Source organism: Leptidea sinapis, chromosome 21, assembly GCF_905404315.1.
Source record: "Leptidea sinapis chromosome 21, ilLepSina1.1, whole genome shotgun sequence".
Classification (NCBI taxonomy): domain Eukaryota; kingdom Metazoa; phylum Arthropoda; class Insecta; order Lepidoptera; family Pieridae; genus Leptidea; species Leptidea sinapis.
In genome coordinates this window covers 674,968-699,452 of record NC_066285.1, presented here as the reverse complement: position 1 = coordinate 699,452, position 24,485 = coordinate 674,968, and the positions used below count along the sequence as shown (strand labels likewise).

Here is a 24,485-nt window from a genome sequence, read left to right as displayed (position 1 = left end):
TGGATTAGAGTGCTAACATATACATTGTAGGTGTGCCTTTTATATTTTAATTTCTAGATTTTCTCATAAGAAAACTTAGAAAAATACTGAATGAAAGTGAAAAAGAAAAATAAAACCCATTTAAATGTTGCTACAGTTTGAGTCACTGCTGAAATTATGGAATAACTGTTCTGCTAATTTAAAAAGTCAGTTTCACGCTTCAAGCGGTCTTTATTAAATTCTTGCACACTTTGTGAAAAAGGAACATAACAATTATATTTCCGCTGAAGCAAGGAAAAAATATTGCTTCTTAAAATGCTGAAAATGTCTTTCTTGATCGAAAAGTCTAGAAATTGAATAAATTTTGTTTTAATGTCTCGTGAAATATGACACTCTAGAGTAACTTAAGTAAAAGCACTACTGATTTTCTTCGAGAAGTATTTTTTGGATGTTTTCAAAACACGACAATCTTAGGTAATAAACTTAAACTGTAATCCTTACAACATCGTTGCTGTACTTGTAAAACTACAGCATGAGTCAAGAAATACCAATTCCGCAAACATCTCGAGGGCAAAGTCAGATTTGCTTCAAAGAAATTGTTGCTGTGCTCTCGAGCGAGATATTACTTCAAGTTTTCCCAAATTCTAGCGCTATACATATGTATATTTAAATATATAAGCTCAGGTTCGGTTGCATTAAGGAGTATTGGTCTCATAATGGTCTGGTTCGACACCAGTATTACTTTGAAAAAATTTACCGCGTGTTACACAGCGGTCCTCTACTTGTCGAGAATTGGGGACTTTACTGCGTCGCTTTATTGTGTCATATTATACAGTGAGTGAATTCGAAAAAAATGTCAAGGGTGTAACTATGGCAAAAAATTCATACGCGGGAGAAACTGCGCGGCACATCCAGTTACTTATAAAATTAAATAGGTTTTCTCTAAATACTATTCCTTAAAAACATTTTCGTAGGTAAATTATAAATTATAATTAAATCTTCATCATTTTAAAGCTTATGTTTGCTGCTATTGACAAGAAACAAACAAATATTGTAGGCAACCTTAATACGCAGATCAAACAGTGTGACTGTATAATGACTGTATTGTGAATATATAATGAACATACTATTACGATACAAAGGCTACTGAAAAAGTTTGATTGCAATAAACAATATGTTATGCTTTTAACGTGATAACCCTCACTTCTGAGAGTTGAACAAAGCAAACAAGATTTTATGACGAGAGGTTACTCGAACGGTTGGCTCAGTTGGTTAGTGCACCGGCACGGAACGCCGGAGTTCGTGGGTTCGAGTCCCGCATCGTTCATAATATTTTGTTTTTCAAATTTTATTTGTGCAATAAACAAATGCACTTTTAAGTCGCTTTAGACACATGTCTGAATTCTGTGTTTCTCAGTGTTTACAGATCGAGTTTTGACGATCAGGATGATGTAAATAAAAAAGGCACGGAAATAACAATGAACTCAAAATATACTAGTGTCTATAACGAATAATTACCTAACAGCCTGATTATTCCTGACCAATTTTGATTTGTCGATGTGTGCTTTATCTACTGGTTTAAGATTTGTCAATCAAAATCGATTCCAGTTACAAAAGATTCGCTTTGTTCGTATAAACGATAGTATATTGTAGCTATGGAAATTATCATAAATCATTAATCCTCTAATTTGCTAGAAAACATGTTACAATGGGTGTAAATAATGTTAAGGTATCATCATAATACGATATGATATGATGACCTGTATAGCCAAGTCGTTAACGAACCTACCTACTAAGCTAGAGGTCCCGGGTTCGAATCCCGTGGCAAGATGAGAAGATATGATGAATATGGATGTTTGTTTCCGAGTCATGGATGTTTAAATGTATTTATGTATGTTTACATGACTTTATGTATGTTTAAGTAAGTATATTGTATTAAATATATCAATGTCTTGTAACCCATAACACAGGCTATATAATATGCTTAACTTGGGGCAAGATAATTTGTGTAAAAGTGTGTGTGTCAATAATCAGCCATTTCTAGCATGCAAAATTATTATTAAGAATTTCTTTATTTTTCATTTCATTACAAAATTCTAGTTATTATTATAATTAATTTAACATTAATAAACTGTATATTTTTAGCATTTAGGTCAATTAAAATTATATGTTTTATTATTAGACGTCATTATTTAAAGAATAGAATTAATATATTTTTAAAAAGTCAATTTAATCTATTCATTCTGTAAATCACGGTATTCACGTTGAAGGCGTGCAACTTTAAGCACACGAGTTCGAGTCCCGCATCGTTCTTAAGATTTTGTTTTGAGTTTGTATTTGTGTAATTAGTCCCAGAAGTGAGGGGTTATTTATTTATTTTACAATCTTAATCTAGGTTTTACATAAGGCCACAAAGGATTACATAAATTTTAAATCTCAAAATTTTAAAACTCAGCGTACTGTTTAATATTATGAGTTCGTGACAGACGTGGAATTATGGAATTTTGGGCATAATTTTATTAGATTTGGGAACATGCAAAAGGCGCGTGTGGACGCGATCTTAAAGATTGAGCGTTTAATGAAAAGGCTGACAGTAGACTAGGACAGTCGATGGAGCCACTCAAAATTAAGTAAGTTAAGTAAGTAACATGTCACTTTGAATCCTTCTTTGTTCCAGTGTGTCGATACCATAGTGAGAACACGCTTCCTCATAACTGTTGAATTCTTTAAAATCTTTAAAAGTTAAGTATTTAATAAACTGTCTCTGTATGGTTTCAAGTCTTTCGATATGTATAATATATTGGGGTGTCCAGACATTACATCCGTATTCAAGAATACTCCGGACGTACGCAAAGTACGTAGAATGTATAAAGTGCTTTTATACTTTCCAAATTACTAAAGAAAGGGGTCACTCGTTTTATGAAACCCAGTTGTTTGAAGGCTCTATTTGTTACATTATCAACGTGCTCATTCATTGAAAACTTAGCATCGATTTGGATACCCAGGTCTCTAACAGCAGTCACTCTAGGTATGCATGTACCATTAATTTTGTAGTTAAATTTAGTTGTATTTTTTTTACGAGTCAGAGTAATATCATGGAATTTTTTAACATTAACTATGATTCTGTTCCTTGCGTAGTATTCTGTCAAGGCATTTAGGTCATGTTGAAGTTTATGACAACATAGGGTTATCACTTTAAAAATATAACAAATTGTTTAGTAAAAGTATTACCAAAAATTACTCACCATTTTTCTTATAAAATATAAGTTCCAGTTTGAGTTCGTGTTTGGAGTCGAGAGCAGTGTCTATCTCTCGTCGGTGGTCCTCATGAGTATCAGGGCCGTGCAGAAACTTACAGGCACAGCCTTTCTGCATGATATGGGCGCGGGCCCAACCCGTCAGCTCACAGAACCCATCCGAGCAGTACACGATAGGATACGAGGGCACTTGAGCATTTCCCAGCACGAAGTTACTATCTGTGAACAAAACATACAACATTCAGTGTCATTTTTTTAACAATCATAGTCTAAAAATCAATCACAGGAAAAAGCAGCTATTGTACTTGACTCAGAAAATCATTCCTGAAGAAATAATCCATTCGCCTAAGATCATCATACATGGGCTAATACTAGAAGTGGATATTCCACATTACAAAAATTTTATTATCAAATGTATCTAATATCTGCAAAATAACATAATTGGAATTTAATTTTTATCAGTGGGATGCGTCTTTGCACAGCATTCCGGCTAGATGGGTATTACATCCAGAGCAGCATCCGAATGCAAATGCGATTCCTCTAAGAATTTAGGGTTTGTCAAGAACCTGAAGCGGCACTGCAAAAATGCAGTCAATAGTCATAACGACCTGGAAAATTCAAATTTTCTTACAAAAACTTAAACATATAAACGTATAGCCAGCCCAATAATTTAACGTCGTATAAGGGTTAAGCTTCAGACCGTGTTAAAACTCACTTGAAAGTTATATTGTTTATTAACCGCTTCCTCCGGTGGGGCTCAACTTTCCAACACTTCCAGTTATAAATACCTCGGTTATCGCTATGTTTTATTTATGTTGAAATGGGCTTAAAACTTTTTTAAATCTTTGTTTGAGAATAGTATGAATTTATGGGTCAACTTTATATGAATATCAATCAATTTTAATAAATATTAATTGACTGTATATTCTTCTAGTAATGTATTTATTGGCAACAATTACTTAAGAAAGTTTTCCAATAATAAGCCGAAGATTGATTGATACATATAATTTCAAAATCGTCAATTAATAAAAGCCGATTAGATAAATGAAACATATATTTTAAAACAAAATAACTAAAAATTTAAAAAATACAAAAATTCTCTGCAACATGTTGAAAACTGGTATTTAAGCTAAACCAATACATATGCCACAAAGAGAAATCTTTGCCAGATAAGCATAGTCGGACACAGTGAAAAAAAATTGATAGTGGTAAAACATTACTGAAAATATAGCTCACATGAGGTAAAAGGTATAGAAGGAAATAAGAAAAAAAGAATAAGTAATCATCTACATAGCATATCAAAATACCAATTGATAAGGGTTTTGCCAAACTTATAGTTTCAAAAACATTTTAATATAAGTTTCAATCTAAGAAGATATTTAACTCGTAGAACGGAATACATTTTTTGGGCCAACCACTGTCGTAATGATCTGGATAGTCTTACAGCGTACCAAGGTTAAAGGATTAATTGTGATAGATCATTAAAGGAAAACGATAACGCTCTAAAAAGATCATTTTATGCAAAATTGTTTAATTACAGTTTTAATAAACCACGAAGTATGGTAACCATTCTAACTAAAATACGATTAACCGAAAGTTAAACTTAAAAAATGCTATTCTTGCTCACGTTAGTCGAAATATTAAATCATAAGCTAGAATTCATCGGTGCAAATGTGAATCCAAGCGTTCACGGAGTTGGCAAAGTTTTCCAATAATTAGTCGAAGCTTGAATATTGTGAAGTCCAAAGTCAACGTCGATGAGAAAACAAATTCAGCCTTCAATATTTCCACAGCGCAAATATCTTTACGTCGAAATTTCAAAGATCGTGTTCTTGATGAGAGGCTCTCATTAAAATATTTGTGCTCGTTTATAAATAGAACACACAAACACTTGGTTCTAACCAGCTGTGTGTAAGTATGAATATCCGCACCTAATTTAGCTCAACGGGTTAACTCGATTCGTTCCGCAAATTAAATTAATGTATGTGCTAAATATATCCCCATGTGGACTCGATAAACATTATTACACATCATTTACATACACAAATATCGCTTTCAATAAATGATGTTTTAATGATTTGTTTAGACGTTATTATGGTAGGGTATCTATGGATATTAAATTATTTAACGTATTGACATTGGATTCACAATAGTTTGCCATACTTTTTGGGAACACAGCGAAATTTTGTAATTTCTAACATATGCTCCTCCTAACATATTTCTCTTCACCCTTTATGTGCTTTTCTTAATTTTTCGTCTATATTTGGCCGCCACTAGTTATTGGGACTTGCGGAATTGTCATGACTTCTTCAAATTCCGAGTACATTTTTGAGGAATAAGTAACCGTTGTCTCAATTTCTTTCCGGATTTGCTCTTCTAGTGAAATTATTTGACCAATTAATATGTTTAACGAATAGATATTATATACAATTATGGTCAGTTCGAAGTAGTTGTTTATCTGCCTGTAGATGATGAGAATCACCCCATCAAACTCTTTGTTAATTTTAGATTCCTCTCCTAATTTTAACCGGCTTCAAAAAAGGAGGAGGTTGTCACTTCGTTGGTATGTTTTTTCATTTTTGTTACTCCAGAGCTTTCGACTGGGCAAAACGATTTTGATAATTCTTTTTTTATTTGAAAGCTGATGCTTTCCGTGTGGCCCCATTGCAATTTGGTACAGATTTGATAGTGGTATCCATGAGAAAACCATACAAGTCGTAAATTTGCTTTAAGTAATTGCGCGACAAATGGAAGAATAACTGAAAATCATGCCATCATGTATTCTGAACATCATGTTCTTTTTTATTTGAAAGGATATACTTAAAAAGTAGTATGGTGAGAGTTTGGTTAGGTTCTGATTATGGTATCCATGGCAACGTAATGGAACTCTTCAATTCTTAGGAGCAAATTTACGATACTTGGCCGAATATTTTTTATGCTACCCGGATAATTGAATCATCTATCGTAACGTCGTAATAGTCAAGAAATTATATGATGATCAATGGAACTCCTTAACGACTTACAGTAAGGGTGCGATCTGTGGCAGAATTTCTAACTCTGTAATAAAATTGCAAAGCGCTTATGTTCATTGCAAAATTTTGTAGGTCTACACATATTTAGATACATTTTTAGTTGGTGTACTTCAGATTCACTAAAAGTAAAAGAATAAAAAAAAAATACAAAAAAACAACCGAATTCAAATAACTATTCCAAACCAATAGATATAATGTGAACTAAAAAGTAAAAAAATAATTGCGTATGTAATACAATATAATTAATTAATCTAATTCTAGTTACAATTATGAATTGATTATGTTGTTGATGTATTCTAGATCTTGTAAATGCTATAAGGGACTGAGCTTCATTTTTGACTCGGAATTATTCTTGAAAAGCCAATATCATTAGATTTGTTCTTAGGTAAATAGGATGTTAAGTTTTGTTATTAGAAATTGATAGACCATTTAAACAAGAAAACTTCAGGGTATTATTATACACTTAGTGAGAAGTATCTTGGAGTATTCTTCAGTGATTTAGTATTCTCGATTACTCTGAGCGCTTACGTGAATTTAACTAGCATGATCTTGAAAAGTGAAATTGGTAGTAGTCCGGTCAATCTAGATAAAAAAATGAGAGGTGCATAAAATCATAACAAGCTGAAAATCAGTAAAATTGTTCAAAACATTTTATCGTTATACCTCACAAACGGTGGCTCGTAGGAATAAAAATATTGATACATTTTTTATAGATAATCTTATGATCTATAATTTTACTTTTATGATAAATCTTACTGTTTTGTTGAAAACCGCATCTCTCATTTTTTTGACCATTGACCTCGAGTAAAATATTTTCCATACCCGTGTATGGTTTGTAAGTAGCTTTGATCCAGTACAGTTCAGCCCTGTTTCACTGCGACCAATGTGATCTATTGTGATAGAACTCCCGTGTATGATGGGTTACTTGAAATTTTTAATTATGTTTTGAACGATTTTGCTGATTTTCAGCCTGTTGTGATTTTAAGCACCTTCAGTCTCATGAATTGACAGGATTATATCTTATATGTGCATCTTACATAAAATTTTGAATACTTGAGTTTGAAAAAACTTTAAAGTGTACACTTTAAATTAATACAATTAATAATTATTAAGTGTGTGCTGATATTCATATTTTCCACAGAAATATACATTTCTATAAATTACTCTTTATAAAATTAGCTAGCTTACGCTTCATTATTTGTTAGACTTCAATTTAATTATTATGTAATGTCTGTTATATCCACTTTTATTTTCTTACTGCATTTGGTAAATGCTTTGTACATTTTAATTGTATCTCAGAATCACATAAAGTATCTTGTATTGTTGTAAGATGATAGTTTAATCCTGTTGTCTATTATTTTACCTTGTTGTCAAAACTAAAATAAGTGTAATATGTTCCCTAACTCCGGAATAGCTATCATGCTATATATAGATATAGCAGTATGCTATATTATATAGCTTACAGTGACCTTATTTTTAATTTTTATTTGGTGACAATCATTGCCACACAGTACCAATTTTCTTTTTTAAGTAATTAATTGTATTATTTAATAAGATTCCTGAGTCTTAGGCTAAAATCTATAGAGCGTACTTAGACTTTGCTCAGACTTTACTTACGTAAGACATAGCTGAGTGTGATAAAGCGCAAAATTGGCCTTTACATTGAGCTGTCTTAGCTCAACCTCAGCAATATTTAAGATGTCAATTAACAATTTTTTTTATGTAAATAAGTAACGAGACTTGCAGGAAGTCCAGCTGATGGTAATTGATACGCCCTGCCAATTACAATGCAGTGCCGCTCAGGATTCATGAAAAACCCAAAAATTCTGAGCGGCACCACAATTGCGCTCGTCACCTTGAGACATAAGATGTTAAGTCTCATTTGCCCAGTAAATTCACAAGCCATCCCCTTCAGACCGAAACACAATACAAACATTACTGCTTCACGGCAGAAATAGGCGTCGTTGTGGTACCCATAATCAAGCCGGCATCCTGTGCAAAGGAGCCTCCCACTGGTAAAATCAAAGATTACTCTAAGCTTATACTCAGCTCAGTTTTACGTGAGTAAAGTCTAACTATGCTCTGTAGATCGCAGTCTTAACTTTAATATCCATTCTTTATTTTATTTTATTGTGTGATGCTGAAAATGGTGAAAAATTATTTTATTGTATTATTATCTATTAAAATGAGCCACATTGAAGGGTGGCTGTGTTTAAATAGGATACAATAATGACAGCTTAAAATAATGTCCAGGGGATTTGGCTTTTCTCCTTTTTTAACTTCGCACCGCACTGTTGAGTAGGTAATCCCTGAAAAGCGGAAGTGAACCTGTCAGCCTGTGAAGCTAAAAATAAGGACATTTGGCCCGGCTGACACCGACACTTTTTATATTATCTTTATAAATATAATTTTTTTGGGCTATGGATTTTTTACTTGTACTCTAGCCGTATTATTAATAAACGTAATGTAAAGTTACTTCAAGCTTAAAATAACTTCTACCTGCGTTTATTAATAACACAGTAGCTATGTTATTAATCAACGTGAAGTAGAGTTATACCAAATTTACAATTTTTGTCATTATCTTACCTTTGTCACTACAGAATTACATGACAGGGAGAAGTAATTTTCTTTGACTAACGCGAGTGTTGCACATGTGTATAAAAACTTTTTAAAAGATTAAAACGCGTTTTCAGTTCCCCTTAAAACGTGATATGGAAAGGTCTCGAAACGTCGGGCTAACTAAAATAATAATAAAAATGTAACTTTTACGCAAAAATCGCAAAAATCTAATGTAAAAACACAGTGACAATTACACGTGTTTTAGTATTTTAAAAAGGGTTTTATTTGAATGTGAACCTGATCTAATGATGCCTTGTTTGTAAACCTTGTGTATGTACTTACTTAAGTTTTTTCTGTTCTTATTTTAATTATCATTACGAACTCAACTCATGTTAGCAACCCGGACAAATCTTCGTGATTTTTGGTTTGCTGTTTTATTTATATAAATTTGTAACGTTTTAAATAAATATATAAAAAAAAAAATTAAAAGTAATTTTGAAGTAGGTTTGAATACATTATATTAAATAGGTTATTTATATACTGTGCACACTGTACAGTGTAGTATGACGTGTTTCGAATGCGATTATCTTTATCTAAGTCCCACAAGCTTTTTATAATGTATCATAATGTAAGTATTAACAGCTGATGTTGATTCAGTTCTGTTTATAAAATATATGACCTATTTATTTCATCATATTACGGGTATCCACTGACGCAATACTAGTTATAACGCGTTGTTGTTCAGTGTTAGAAATAGCACTTGCATAGAAAGTACTATGATGACTTATTTTAAATAGAGGATCACTTGGTGCGCGTAGACACGTCGCCTCAGTGTGTGTCTTCCACCTTCCATCTTCATGTATCACGGGGACTGTTCCGAACCGTTTGACCTGATACCTGCGACTGAAAATCCAAATCCATGCCATCCATGGTAATGGAGCCGGAGTCTTATCGAATGACTTAAATATAAAACATCAACAACTTTAGACCTTAAATACAAATTCCAAGCAGAATGTATTGATACTACTAGAACGGCTCAGACTGTAGCAGCCAGAGATAATAAATAATAAAAAAAAAAATCTTAGACAGTGCATCCGTCTTTCAAGCACTACAGAACAACACATAAACGTCTGTCCTTATACTGGAATGCCATAAAGCATTTCAATCTAAACAAGAACAGAGTCACTTTGAAATGGATCAAGGGACACAGCAACTCGCTGGGCTACGATGCTGCAGTTGAACTAGCCAAAAGGGGATCCGAGGCTGTAGCACATACTACTTCCCATACCTTCCGGCCAAATTAAAAGTGGGTGCGAGAAAAAACGGAACAATCCCATCTAACAGAATGGAGAAACAGCAAAGGATGCAGGCAAACAATGAATGCAGTTCCGGCACCATAGAAGAGGTTTGCCCTCAACCTGATCGGATATCATAGAAGGTAAATACGCTAAATTGTAGGTAACCGGTAACTGTTCTTTGAGCAAGCATCTATTTGTCATAGGTGTAACAGACAGTCCTTTAAACAGAGGCAGAAGAACGCCAGAAGAAGTTCTTATGGAATGAAGTAGTGTGGCCGAACAATGGGCACATATCCTTAGATCATCATGCAGCAGTTTTAAGGCGAAGAGTAAGCAGAAAACACGCAAACATGATGTTTTTAGACAAGTTTTGTGGTGAAAGTATAGCATTCCGAGCTATGAACACTACTTAATCCTGTTACACATATCCTTAAGTCTTATTTGTAGGTCGCTAATGCTTGCTGATGGTTATAGTTAACACTGACGAGCCTTTTTGAACTACCACTTTTCTTTGAAGTTAAACAAGTTTTTTGGCATGGCGTGATGCATTTTTTTGGTACAGCTCTCAGAAAAGTTATTCTTATAGCTTGTACTTTTTTGTGTAGGTTCATTTATTCAGATTAGTAGTGAATAACGAGGATTTTAAGCATATAAACTGTTTTCCACCCAAGAATTTTGAAAATATTGGCTCTGTTACATAGATGGCGGGCCATGAACTCATATCGCTCAAGGTCGCTGGCATTTAGTGTCGCCTTAAAAGACTGCTAGACTTCTGCGACGATCCGGGCTGGTTGGAGTTAGAAGACGAACGGACACGTACCATAGCCCAATCTAGAGGCTAAGTGCCCAGTGAGTTGGTTTAGCTGGGATATTTACGCACCTGCCACCGAATTCCACCTTCGCATGACGTGCCAAAAATTTTTTCTTACAACCTAAACTTAACTAAAAACTTGTCCTTTCGACATAGGCCTTCTCTAAGCACTTCCATCTTGATTTATCTCGGGCTACTCTAATCCAGTCTGGTCCTGCAATCCTTTTAAAATCGTCCTCCCATGTAACAGTTTCTGTCAATTTTTATTTCTTTTCTCTCAGAATGTGTTTAGTCCGTTTCCATTTTATCTTTCGACACATACGATGCGTTTTTGTTTTTTTTCCGATCTCAATGTTCTCTAACCTAATGGCTCTCGTAATAACTATGTAACTGTAGTATTAATTTACTAGAGTTGTTCGGAGGTTATTCAGGTTTAGTATGACAACCATACGCGGCATATTGATGTCTGGCATTCGACAATCGCATGTTTTGCAAGAGATTTCTGTTCTGTTGCTTATTTAGGGTTATGTGTAAGTATCGTGCAAATAGCTATATGACAAGATTTTTTTTATGTCATGAAAAAAAAGGGACGAGACGAGTAGAACGTTCAATTGATGATAACTGATACGCCTTGCCCATTACAATGCAGTGCCACTCAGGATTCTTGAAAAATTCTGAGCGGCACTACAAATGCGTTCGTCACTTTGAGACAAGATGTTAAGTCTCATTTGCCCAGTAATTTCTCATTAGCTACGGCGCTCTTCAGACCGAAACACAATAATGTTTACACATTACTGCTTCACGGCATAAAAAAATTGACAAGAATAAAAACCAAAATGTTATACCAGAAAAAATAGCGTTAGTGTTAGTTTTAAGGTATCAGTCTCGTGCCAGATTTTGGCGACTCAACATGTCCTGAGGATGTCTCGTGTAGAGGCGAAACACGTGTCGAATTGTTTAAAGACAAATATTGGCGGAATTATCACTAAAGAAAACTCAAATCATTTGGATAATTATGAATTTACGCAAAGTAACACCTACTTCAATAAAATCTGTGTAATATAATAAATGAATAGTTACAGCAGCACACAGACTGACGTGAAAAAAGGCTTCGATAATAGAATTTCTATTAATTGTTTATTTAAGTAGGTTTATAAAAACACTTTTAACACTACTACTGTTTCTTTCGGTACAAAACCCTAAAAACCGAATTACAGACAGCAGACATTTCAGAAAATCCTTGTGCAGTATTCATTTTGTTCCATTAATTCTATTCTTTTGTTTAGAAGCATTCATATGTTGCGGATGTTATTTTTTCATACATTTACAAAACCAAATTATGAAGCTATTATTATTTGAATCATACAGAAACACAGCTACTCTTCCTGGAACCGCGTTAATCCTGCTAAATTCCCATTTAATAATCCGCTCAAGCTCATCTGGATTCACACTAAGGTATTTAGAATAATAGTTTGGGTGCCGATAAACTAAACACAATATTATTATTCATAATACTGTAGCTACGTTATTATACTGTACTTATACTCGAATATTTTTAAGTTTTACAATAGCATAACGTCATAATAAAAGCCGTAAAGTGGAGTTCTAATAAAACATAAAAATGTAACACTCATTAACATTTAAGGTAGCAATTTCCCTTTGATTTCATCACGTACGTCAACTTTGTATATACCTGATAATAAACCAAGAATATGCAAAATGTTGACTATATCGCTGACAATACAATGATAACTCTGCAGTTGTCCAAATAAACGCAGCAAACTTTATACGTATAAACCAATGATAAGCAAAATGTCTATTTGTAAACATTTTACATATTCTTGGTTTGTTCTCAGGTATAAATTTATACCAAGTTTATTTGTAAGGGTGTTTGTTTGAATTCTTAATTAACGAACTACCATTCAATCTAAATTGAACAAATATTGAATTATCGATTCAAATAACGCGTATTTTGATCATTACGATCTGGAAGATATAATTTTATATTTAACAAAATAAGATATTATATCTCTTTAAACTGTTCTGTGGATATTATAATATGTACGTTTCTTTTTACTTATTATTGTCAATCAAAGTAAACATAATTATTTTAATCATCATGTTGACATCTTGTTTTTCTACAACTGCGTGGTTTGCCAGAAACTTCTTGCCTCGCACAGCCACTTTGTGGGATAAACTACCACCTGCAGTTTTCCTGAACCTCTACGACTTTTTAACCTTCTCTAGCATACTCCCTGAAGAACGGTAACGCATCATTTGACCCCTGGTGTTGACCATCCATCACGTGAGTCTCTCGCCCGTTTGAGGGCTTATATGAAAAAAACACAAACAATCACTTTTTAAATACGTGTTCTTTTAATATTTAATTTAATCGTACCTATTACAATCTGCTGAAGAAAATGAAATGGGCATGTCAAATTATGTTGTTACTATTCGCAAGTTCTAGAATATTCTAATATTCTACAATCCTTATCTGTGTTACTAAACGCGAAAAAAAGTTATTCCAAGTTTAAAACTTTTCGTCCTTTTAAACTTGGAGTAACTTTACACTGCGTTTATAAGTAAGACAGTAAATATGTATAAGAAAAGAAAACAATGGACTCTTAAGGCAATCCAAGCAAATCTTTCTTTAACTCTTTTTAACCCTACGTTATTTTATGTAGAACGTGTTATATTGGCTGATATGGAATGTAAATAAACTTGAATTAAAGTTACGGTTGAAAATTGAAAGTATTATAGAAGCTTAGTTTGAAAATACCTCATCAGATGAATGTGTTGTTGTTGCCGTACCGCTCAATCCCATTGTCGTTTTTGTTGATATCAAGCAAAATATAATGAAATACAAGGAAAAAATATATCAAATCCAGATGGTAAGGCCTCACGAACGTGTCGCGAGATCCTAATTCTATAAATCCGCTGAGATTGTTAAGCTTCTCAAAGGGATAATTGATGACTATACCGAATAAATGCTATTTGCCCACAAATGCGGCTTTGTATTGAAACAGGAGTATTCATATAAGGCATAGTCGAAGAAGTTTATGAAAAAGTTAAGATTTGTTTAGATAAAAAGGTTGTTTTTATAGCGTTCATAAAAAATCTAAATATTTATTTTACAAGCATTTGAAATAACATGATCATTTTTTTTTTATGGAAAAAAGGGACGAGACAAGCAGGACGTTGTGATGGTAATTGATACGCCCCACCTATTACAATGCAGTGCCGCTCAGGATTCTTGAAAAATCCAAAATTTCTGACCGGCACTACAATTGCGCTCGTCACCTTGAGACATAAGATATTAAGTCTCATTTGTCCAGTAATTTTACTAGCTACAGCGCCCTTCAGACCGAAACACGGTAATGTTTACACATTACTGTTTTTTACATTATGTATCTAGCCGGCTTCCTGTGCAAAGGAGCCTCCCACTGGTAATTATAAATTAATAGTAAACCCACATGATAATTATAAATAGATAGTGGTTCTAATATCAAGTATCATTAAATAAAAATAGGTGTTTAAGCATGAATTTGCTGTTTTGGAGTACTGGCAATTTTATTTAATTACAACCTCATTGGTTCAGTAGATTGCTAAGTGAAACTTCTTTCTCATCACGGCTAGAATATTCTAGATTTAAAAAATAAACAACATTAGATTACTTGACATTCCGTTGTTTTTTCATTCGGCCATAAAAGTAAAGAATACAACTTTATAAACCTATGGTATGGTTCAATAGTATATACATATTATATGGTACCACACGTATATACTATTGAAAATTTTGTTCAAGCACGGAACAAAAGCGAACCTTCCCCATAGAAAAGTTATGTCAACTGTTTATTATCATATTTGTCAACTTCATGACTCCATGATAATTATGCAAGACCTCGCATGACTCGAGATATCGTTTCAACTGATCAGAACCTTAATTTAGAAACCCTCCGACATACTTCCTACTTGCTAGACCTGGCTTCAAACCACAATTTTTTCTGTGATTTGGGCAATTTTTGCGATCTGGCCTGTTATAACACGGGCCGTGGTACCTTTAGAAATTCTCGTCCGCCACGAATCAAAGTTTAAAATATTCATATTTATATGTCGGTTTATTAGACACTTTATAAGGTCATCAACGTTTTTGTGATTTCGCGGGCCATGAACTCATATCGCTCAAGGTCGCTGGCATTTAGTGTCGCCTTAAAAGACTGCTAGACTTCTGCGACGATCCGGGCTGGTTGGAGTTAGAAGACGAACGGACACGTACCATAGCCCAATCTAGAGGCTAAGTGCCCAGTGAGTTGGTTTAGCTGGGATATTTACGCACCTGCCACCGAATTCCACCTTCGCATGACGTGCCAAAAATTTTTTCTTACAACCTAAACTTAACTAAAAACTTGTCCTTTCGACATAGGCCTTCTCTAAGCACTTCCATCTTGATTTATCTCGGGCTACTCTAATCCAGTCTGGTCCTGCAATCCTTTTAAAATCGTCCTCCCATGTAACAGTTTCTGTCAATTTTTATTTCTTTTCTCTCAGAATGTGTTTAGTCCGTTTCCATTTTATCTTTCGACACATACGATGCGTTTTTGTTTTTTTTCCGATCTCAATGTTCTCTAACCTAATGGCTCTCGTAATAACTATGTAACTGTAGTATTAATTTACTAGAGTTGTTCGGAGGTTATTCAGGTTTAGTATGACAACCATACGCGGCATATTGATGTCTGGCATTCGACAATCGCATGTTTTGCAAGAGATTTCTGTTCTGTTGCTTATTTAGGGTTATGTGTAAGTATCGTGCAAATAGCTATATGACAAGATTTTTTTTATGTCATGAAAAAAAAGGGACGAGACGAGTAGAACGTTCAATTGATGATAACTGATACGCCTTGCCCATTACAATGCAGTGCCACTCAGGATTCTTGAAAAATTCTGAGCGGCACTACAAATGCGTTCGTCACTTTGAGACAAGATGTTAAGTCTCATTTGCCCAGTAATTTCTCATTAGCTACGGCGCTCTTCAGACCGAAACACAATAATGTTTACACATTACTGCTTCACGGCATAAAAAAATTGACAAGAATAAAAACCAAAATGTTATACCAGAAAAAATAGCGTTAGTGTTAGTTTTAAGGTATCAGTCTCGTGCCAGATTTTGGCGACTCAACATGTCCTGAGGATGTCTCGTGTAGAGGCGAAACACGTGTCGAATTGTTTAAAGACAAATATTGGCGGAATTATCACTAAAGAAAACTCAAATCATTTGGATAATTATGAATTTACGCAAAGTAACACCTACTTCAATAAAATCTGTGTAATATAATAAATGAATAGTTACAGCAGCACACAGACTGACGTGAAAAAAGGCTTCGATAATAGAATTTCTATTAATTGTTTATTTAAGTAGGTTTATAAAAACACTTTTAACACTACTACTGTTTCTTTCGGTATAAAACCCTAAAAACCGAATTACAGACAGCAGACATTTCAGAAAATCCTTGTGCAGTATTCATTTTGTTCCATTAATTCTATTCTTTTGTTTAGAAGCATTCATATGTTGCGGATGTTATTTTTTCATACATTTACAAAACCAAATTATGAAGCTATTATTATTTGAATCATACAGAAACACAGCTACTCTTCCTGGAACCGCGTTAATCCTGCTAAATTCCCATTTAATAATCCGCTCAAGCTCATCTGGATTCACACTAAGGTATTTAGAATAATAGTTTGGGTGCCGATAAACTAAACACAATATTATTATTCATAATACTGTAGCTACGTTATTATACTGTACTTATACTCGAATATTTTTAAGTTTTACAATAGCATAACGTCATAATAAAAGCCGTAAAGTGGAGTTCTAATAAAACATAAAAATGTAACACTCATTAACATTTAAGGTAGCAATTTCCCTTTGATTTCATCACGTACGTCAACTTTGTATATACCTGATAATAAACCAAGAATATGCAAAATGTTGACTATATCGCTGACAATACAATGATAACTCTGCAGTTGTCCAAATAAACGCAGCAAACTTTATACGTATAAACCAATGATAAGCAAAATGTCTATTTGTAAACATTTTACATATTCTTGGTTTGTTCTCAGGTATAAATTTATACCAAGTTTATTTGTAAGGGTGTTTGTTTGAATTCTTAATTAACGAACTACCATTCAATCTAAATTGAACAAATATTGAATTATCGATTCAAATAACGCGTATTTTGATCATTACGATCTGGAAGATATAATTTTATATTTAACAAAATAAGATATTATATCTCTTTAAACTGTTCTGTGGATATTATAATATGTACGTTTCTTTTTACTTATTATTGTCAATCAAAGTAAACATAATTATTTTAATCATCATGTTGACATCTTGTTTTTCTACAACTGCGTGGTTTGCCAGAAACTTCTTGCCTCGCACAGCCACTTTGTGGGATAAACTACCACCTGCAGTTTTCCTGAACCTCTACGACTTTTTAACCTTCTCTAGCATACTCCCTGAAGAACGGTAACGCATCATTTGACCCCTGGTGTTGACCATCCATCACGTGAGTCTCTCGCCCGTTTGAGGGCTTATATGAAAAAAACACAAACAATCACTTTTTAAATACGTGTTCTTTTAATATTTAATTTAATCGTACCTATTACAATCTGCTGAAGAAAATGAAATGGGCATGTCAAATTATGTTGTTACTATTCGCAAGTTCTAGAATATTCTAATATTCTACAATCCTTATCTGTGTTACTAAACGCGAAAAAAAGTTATTCCAAGTTTAAAACTTTTCGTCCTTTTAAACTTGGAGTAACTTTACACTGCGTTTATAAGTAAGACAGTAAATATGTATAAGAAAAGAAAACAATGGACTCTTAAGGCAATCCAAGCAAATCTTTCTTTAACTCTTTTTAACCCTACGTTATTTTATGTAGAACGTGTTATATTGGCTGATATGGAATGTAAATAAACTTGAATTAAAGTTACGGTTGAAAATTGAAAGTATTATAGAAGCTTAGTTTGAAAATACCTCATCAGATGAATGTGTTGTTGTTGCCGTACCGCTCAATCCCATTGTCGTTTTTGTTGATATCAAGCAAAATATAATGAAATACAAGGAAAAAATATATCAAATCCAGATGGTAAGGCCTCACGAACGTGTCGCGAGATCCTAATTCTATAAATCCGCTGAGATTGTTAAGCTTCTCAAAGGGATAATTGATGACTATACCGAATAAATGCTATTTGCCCACAAATGCGGCTTTGTATTGAAACAGGAGTATTCATATAAGGCATAGTCGAAGAAATTTATGAAAAAGTTAAGATTTGTTTAGATAAAAAGGTTGTTTTTATAGCGTTCATAAAAAATCTAAATATTTATTTTACAAGCATTTGAAATAACATGATCATTTTTTTTTTATGGAAAAAAGGGACGAGACAAGCAGGACGTTGTGATGGTAATTGATACGCCCCACCTATTACAATGCAGTGCCGCTCAGGATTCTTGAAAAATCCAAAATTTCTGACCGGCACTACAATTGCGCTCGTCACCTTGAGACATAAGATATTAAGTCTCATTTGTCCAGTAATTTTACTAGCTACAGCGCCCTTCAGACCGAAACACGGTAATGTTTACACATTACTGTTTTTTACATTATGTATCTAGCCGGCTTCCTGTGCAAAGGAGCCTCCCACTGGTAATTATAAATTAATAGTAAACCCACATGATAATTATAAATAGATAGTGGTTCTAATATCAAGTATCATTAAATAAAAATAGGTGTTTAAGCATGAATTTGCTGTTTTGGAGTACTGGCAATTTTATTTAATTACAACCTCATTGGTTCAGTAGATTGCTAAGTGAAACTTCTTTCTCATCACGGCTAGAATATTCTAGATTTAAAAAATAAACAACATTAGATTACTTGACATTCCGTTGTTTTTTCATTCGGCCATAAAAGTAAAGAATACAACTTTATAAACCTATGGTATGGTTCAATAGTATATACATATTATATGGTACCACACGTATATACTATTGAAAATTTTGTTCAAGCACGGAACAAAAGCGAACCTTCCCCATAGAAAAGTTATGTCAACTGTTTATTATCATATTTGTCAACTTCATGACTCCATGATAATTATGCAAGACCTCGCATGACTCGAGATATCGTTTCAACTGATCAGAACCTTAATTTAGAAACCCTCCGACATACTTCCTACTTGCTAGACCTGGCTTCAAACCACAATTTTTTCTGTGATTTGGGCAATTTTTGCGATCTGGCCTGTTATAACACGGGCCGTGGTACCTTTAGAAATTCTCGTCCGCCACGAATCAAAGTTTAAAATATTCATATTTATATGTCGGTTTATTAGACACTTTATAAGGTCATCAACGTTTTTGTGATTTCTTTAGTGTTATAAGAGATACTCTCACGCGAGGTCTCGGTGATCACAAACACCTTTGGGTGCCCCTAAGTCTATTCTTCTCTTCCATAAAAAGAGAATCTTTATTCTTTTCGTTTTAGCTATTTTAAAGTATATTATGAATGTTAAAATTATTTTTAATAATAATAGTAGAAATCAATGAATAGTAATAATTATAATGTTATATTTGAATGCCACCTCTATTATAATGAAGAAAGGTGCAGGAATTCAAACAATTTCAATGTCAACAAGTTTGCTCGAAATTTCTATCTCAACAAGTTTGTTTTCCGAGTAAAATGGATATTTTAGAGTAACAGACAATCCGTTCAAGCTAAGTCAATTAAGCTCAGGATAAATACCAACACTATGTGAACGTTTCAAATAATCAATGAATCTCGAGTTCGTTGATTATATTTGGATGTAAGTAATTGTTATATTAACGCAGATTATTAAACCGATAATTAATAAATTTGTCCTTTGATTTTACTATATATACTTAGTCTAGCCATACATACTGATACAGTAAAAAATATACAAATTGTTACATTTGAATTTGGAATCTGTCATTTTATTTTGACGCCATTTTGGAAACAAAAGTTTCGTACTTCATCAGAGTTGAAGACTGGCCGTCGTCTAGTCCCGATCTTACTCCGCTGGATTATGATTTGTGGTCAGTTTTAGAGTTTACGGCTTGCTCTAAACGCCATGATAGTATGGAGTCCCTAAAACAATCCGTACGATTAGCAGTGAAGAATTTTCCTATGGAAAGAGTGCGTGCTTCTACTGATAACTGGCTTCAACGTTTAAAGGACTGTATTGTAGCTAATGGAGACCACTTCTAATAAGCTTTTTATTTTTTTAATTGTTTTATTTTTTATGTATTAAACGAACACACTGTTAAAGTAATTAATGTTATTTGCAATATAATTTTTTCTCCTGTTTCAGTATTTATGGCAAGAGTAGGTATATAATATATTATTAAATTTAAAATGAAGAACATCTCTTAAATCAGTATTAAATTGGATAAAATATTCTTTGTTACGACTAGTAGACCTATTTTTATTGCTACCAATTCCGATGTATTGATCATAAAGGAATTTCAAATGAATTGAAGTCCACCCGACGCGAGTGGGCGAACGATATAAGTAGACAACAGCGGTAATCATGAAAAAGGTCGCCGGTACTTATCCCGGTCACGTTTGTATTTTTATAATATTATTCGAGTATAAGTATTGTAAATCTATACCTATTAATACTAGTTGTTTAAATGTGGGAGGCTCCTTTGCACAGGTTGCCCGCTAGGTTATGGGTACTACAACGGCGCCTACTTGTACCGTGAAGCAGTAATTTGTAAGCATTACTGTGTGTTGGTCTGAAGGGCGCCGTAACTAATGAAATTACTGGCCAAATGAGACTTAACAGGACGTCATGCTCGTCTCGTCGCTTTTTTTCATAAAAAAAGCAACGCTTACTTCGTCTGTTAGTATGGCGACCTACACACATAATGTACGTAGAAGCTATTTGCGTATTGTGACATCACGAAAAGTAAAATCACCAATTAGGCTTGAATTGGTAAGAGTTTGTACTTGTGGCTTTTTATTTTATTTTATTGATCGAGCCGTTAAGGACGCGTTCTTAAAACAGAGAGGTATCGAATCGCACCACTACACTGACACCGCTCAAACACAAACACGTACTTAAAGTTAATTGCAGGAATCAAATGAATTTGATACTTTAGCAAGTTTGAATTTTGTTTTTTTTTAATACCTATGTATTTTTGATATTTGGTTGATGTATTCGTTTAGTAGTTAAATATTAGAACTTTAGATGGCAATTCTGTCGCATAACGACGTGTGCAGTAAACGCTGTTTTTTTTAAATTCAAGATGGTCGCCGCGAAAAATTGTGATTTCAGCAATATGGGTATCGTATCCGAGGTTATCGAGGGTGCAGAGAATGATTTTGAGGTCATTTGAAATCCAAGATCGCCGCCGCGAAAAATTATGATTTCAACAAAATGGGTATCGTATCCGAGATTCTCGATGGTGCAGAGAACGATTTTGGGATCATTTTTGAAATCCAAGATGGCCGCCGCGCAAAATTATCTTTTCAGCAATATGAGTATCGTATCCAAGGTTATTGAGGGTGCAGAGAATGATTTTGAGATCATTTGAAATCCAAGATGGCCGCCGCGAAAAATTATGATTTCAACAAAATGGGTATCGTATCCGAGGTTCTCGAGGGTGCAGAGAACGATTTTGGGATCATTTTTGAAATCCAAGATGGCCGCCACGCAGGATTATGATTTCATCATTATGGGTATCGAATCCGAGGTTCTCAAGGGCGCAGAGAACGAATTTGGGATCATTTTTGAAGTGAAACTTCTTTGCCCGCATGAGGGTAAAATTTTTACTGATGAAACGGAATAAAGTGTCACGAAACTGAAGGACGTTTTTATCCAAGAAGAGGGGAGGGAGATTGAGTCTGATTGAGGTAGAGTGAGAAAATTAGAATGTAGCATGAAGCAGACGGTACTGCTGTGAAGTAAAATAACTTCACTACTAGCGTTGTATCATGCAGGCTTAGCGCGCGGCCCCGAGTATGTAGAACATCTTCCCTACTAGCTTTGTATCGTGCAGGTTTGATGAGTAATAATAATTAGTAAAATATCTAATAATTTCTAATATTGACAAAAATCAATTGGTTTAGAGAACAGATTACGATAATTATTAATATAAACGAGATTTAAAAATTGGTTTTCACAACTAAGTTTCACTTCTGACATGTGTACTTTGTACGCACGCCATTTTTTGTGTTGTCTGGTGTTTTGGACGTAGCTTCCCCCCAAAGGGCACCTCCCCTAAAAGTGGAGTTGAAAAAATACTGGAGACTTACCTTGTGGGGTATCAATTTCAATTTCAATTTATTGCAATTCCATAAATATAGTCCTTAAATATAACATCTGGAGTTAATACTATAATTATTATACAAGGCAGTATATTATGGATACCCAGTTTGGGTGTCGCAATTTGGTCTGAACAGCAGACCGTAGAAGGGAGACCCATATTTTAATTTATTTTAGTTTGGCTCGTTTAAAAAATAATTTACCGCATAGTAACAGTTTTCTAATAAAAAGTTTTTCAGTGTTTTAATAAATTCATTTTCATCATTTATGCTTCGAATTTTGTTTGGCAGATTATTATATATTTTTATAGACATTACATAAGGATTCGATGTATGTAGTACTAAATTTGATTTTGGGAGGTTTAATTTATGTATATATCTTTCGGGATATCGACGGGGCTTATTTTCTTTCTTTGTGTAATTGTGTAGATTATTTTTAACAAATTTGCATATTTCGAAGATATATATGGAGGGTAGGGTTAGAATATTAAATTTTTTGAAATGGGGTAGACATGAGTCTGTTATTTTTCTGTTGGCCAGTATTCGTATGCACTTTTTTTGTAATATAAATAGAGCCTGGGCATTTGTGCTGTTTCCTCAGAGAATAACTCCGTACCTCAAAATCTATATCCGTATCATTGGATAGGTCTTTGAAAGTTAGATTCAGGTTTGATACATGACATTTCCTTTGGTCTTTTGAAAATAATGTGGGATTAAGTAAGATATACGTTACATTTGTGTAATAGCTTATACCTTATGATTACAATATCTATTGAAATAACTCTTCTTGACATAATATGGTGGTAATTATTGATAAGAAGGGTAGAGCTTCTTGTGGTTAAAAAGGGGATGAAAATATTTTTTTGCATGTAGGGTATCATTAGATAGGTCTTTCAAAATCAAATTTTGAGATTTTTTAATAAGATTGGTACGGAATGTGTTTTGTAAATATTGTGGGTGAAAAGTCGAAACGTAAATATTTCTTTATTTAGGGAATGAAGAATTAATTTAGCTTGTGGGATATTGTTAGACAGGATTTTTATAATATAATTTAAGTTTATGAATGAATTCTAATTTTGACGATGAAAATGACACCCATGATGAGAAGTTGGTGAATTTCATAGGCGCCATCTTGAAATTCGATTTTGACCCGAAATTCGTTATGGTTGACCCCGAAAACCATGAAAATGATACCCATGAAGAGAAGTTGGTAAATTTCATAGGCGTCATCTTGGATTTCGATTTTGACCCGATATTCGTTATTGTTGACCCCGAAAACCATGAAAATTACACCCATGAAGAGAAGTAGGTAAATTTCATAGGCGCCATCTTGGATTTCGATTTAATATAGACCTTATAATTAGAGATGAACTTATAAATCACTAATTCTTCAAAAAATACAGAAACATAATTTTTTGAAAATCTGATTGCGTACAAAATATGTAAAGTATCAAAGACAGTATTGTAGAGCTTATAAAAAATATTCATGTTCGTACAGCGATCTTTCCGAGTACGAGCTGCTACTTACAACCGATTCATTGTCTACCCACGACGGCGGCCGAGCGCGGACTGACGTTGTTTCGATAGATCTCTCTGTGCAATGCGTACGGAGTGACAAAATAAAATAACCCTTAATATCACACTTTAAGGCTCATGCTTACCAGAAAAATATATGAATATTAGACGATTAATTTTTATTTTTTTCTGAGATTATTTATAACATATTCATTAATTTATCTCCCGTGTTTTTAAAAATATTATATCTGCTTTCCTTACGTAATTTTTAAGAGACAAAATTATGTAAATATTAGCAGAAAACTGATCCTGAATGAAGCCCCATTTCGTCAATTTTGTGTGAAGAGGTAACGGATAATCATTTTTACGACATAAAATATCAAAATTTGAAAGCAAATATTTCCCGCTAATTGGAGATAAAGAAGTAATCTATTTGTCGCAATTTTTAGTTTTGTTAGATTTAGTTTCATTTCATCACAAACTCTACCGAAAAATATCTTATTTTTGTCGGATTCGTAAACGCGTCCTTAAGCTGTCGTAAACCACAAAAGGTATGTTATGACAACAATTTATTACACAAGGTTTTAATATAGGAATAGGTAATATAGGAAAACTATTATACAATGTAACCTCCTCTTTAGATAAAATCGTAGATAGGTAATAATAATAAATAATATAAAAATAAAAC

General features: G+C 33.6%; 1 protein-coding gene across 1 annotated transcript in view; it reads right to left on the bottom strand.

The window, feature by feature from the left end:
- Positions 1–24,485, bottom strand: part of LOC126970485 (potassium voltage-gated channel subfamily H member 8) — a 179,607-nt gene that overhangs the window by 48,560 nt on the left and 106,562 nt on the right. The window contains exon 4 of the mRNA XM_050816417.1: positions 3,225–3,455. Within this exon, the coding sequence (XP_050672374.1) occupies positions 3,225–3,455 (231 nt within the window). The remainder of the gene's footprint in view (positions 1–3,224; positions 3,456–24,485) is intronic.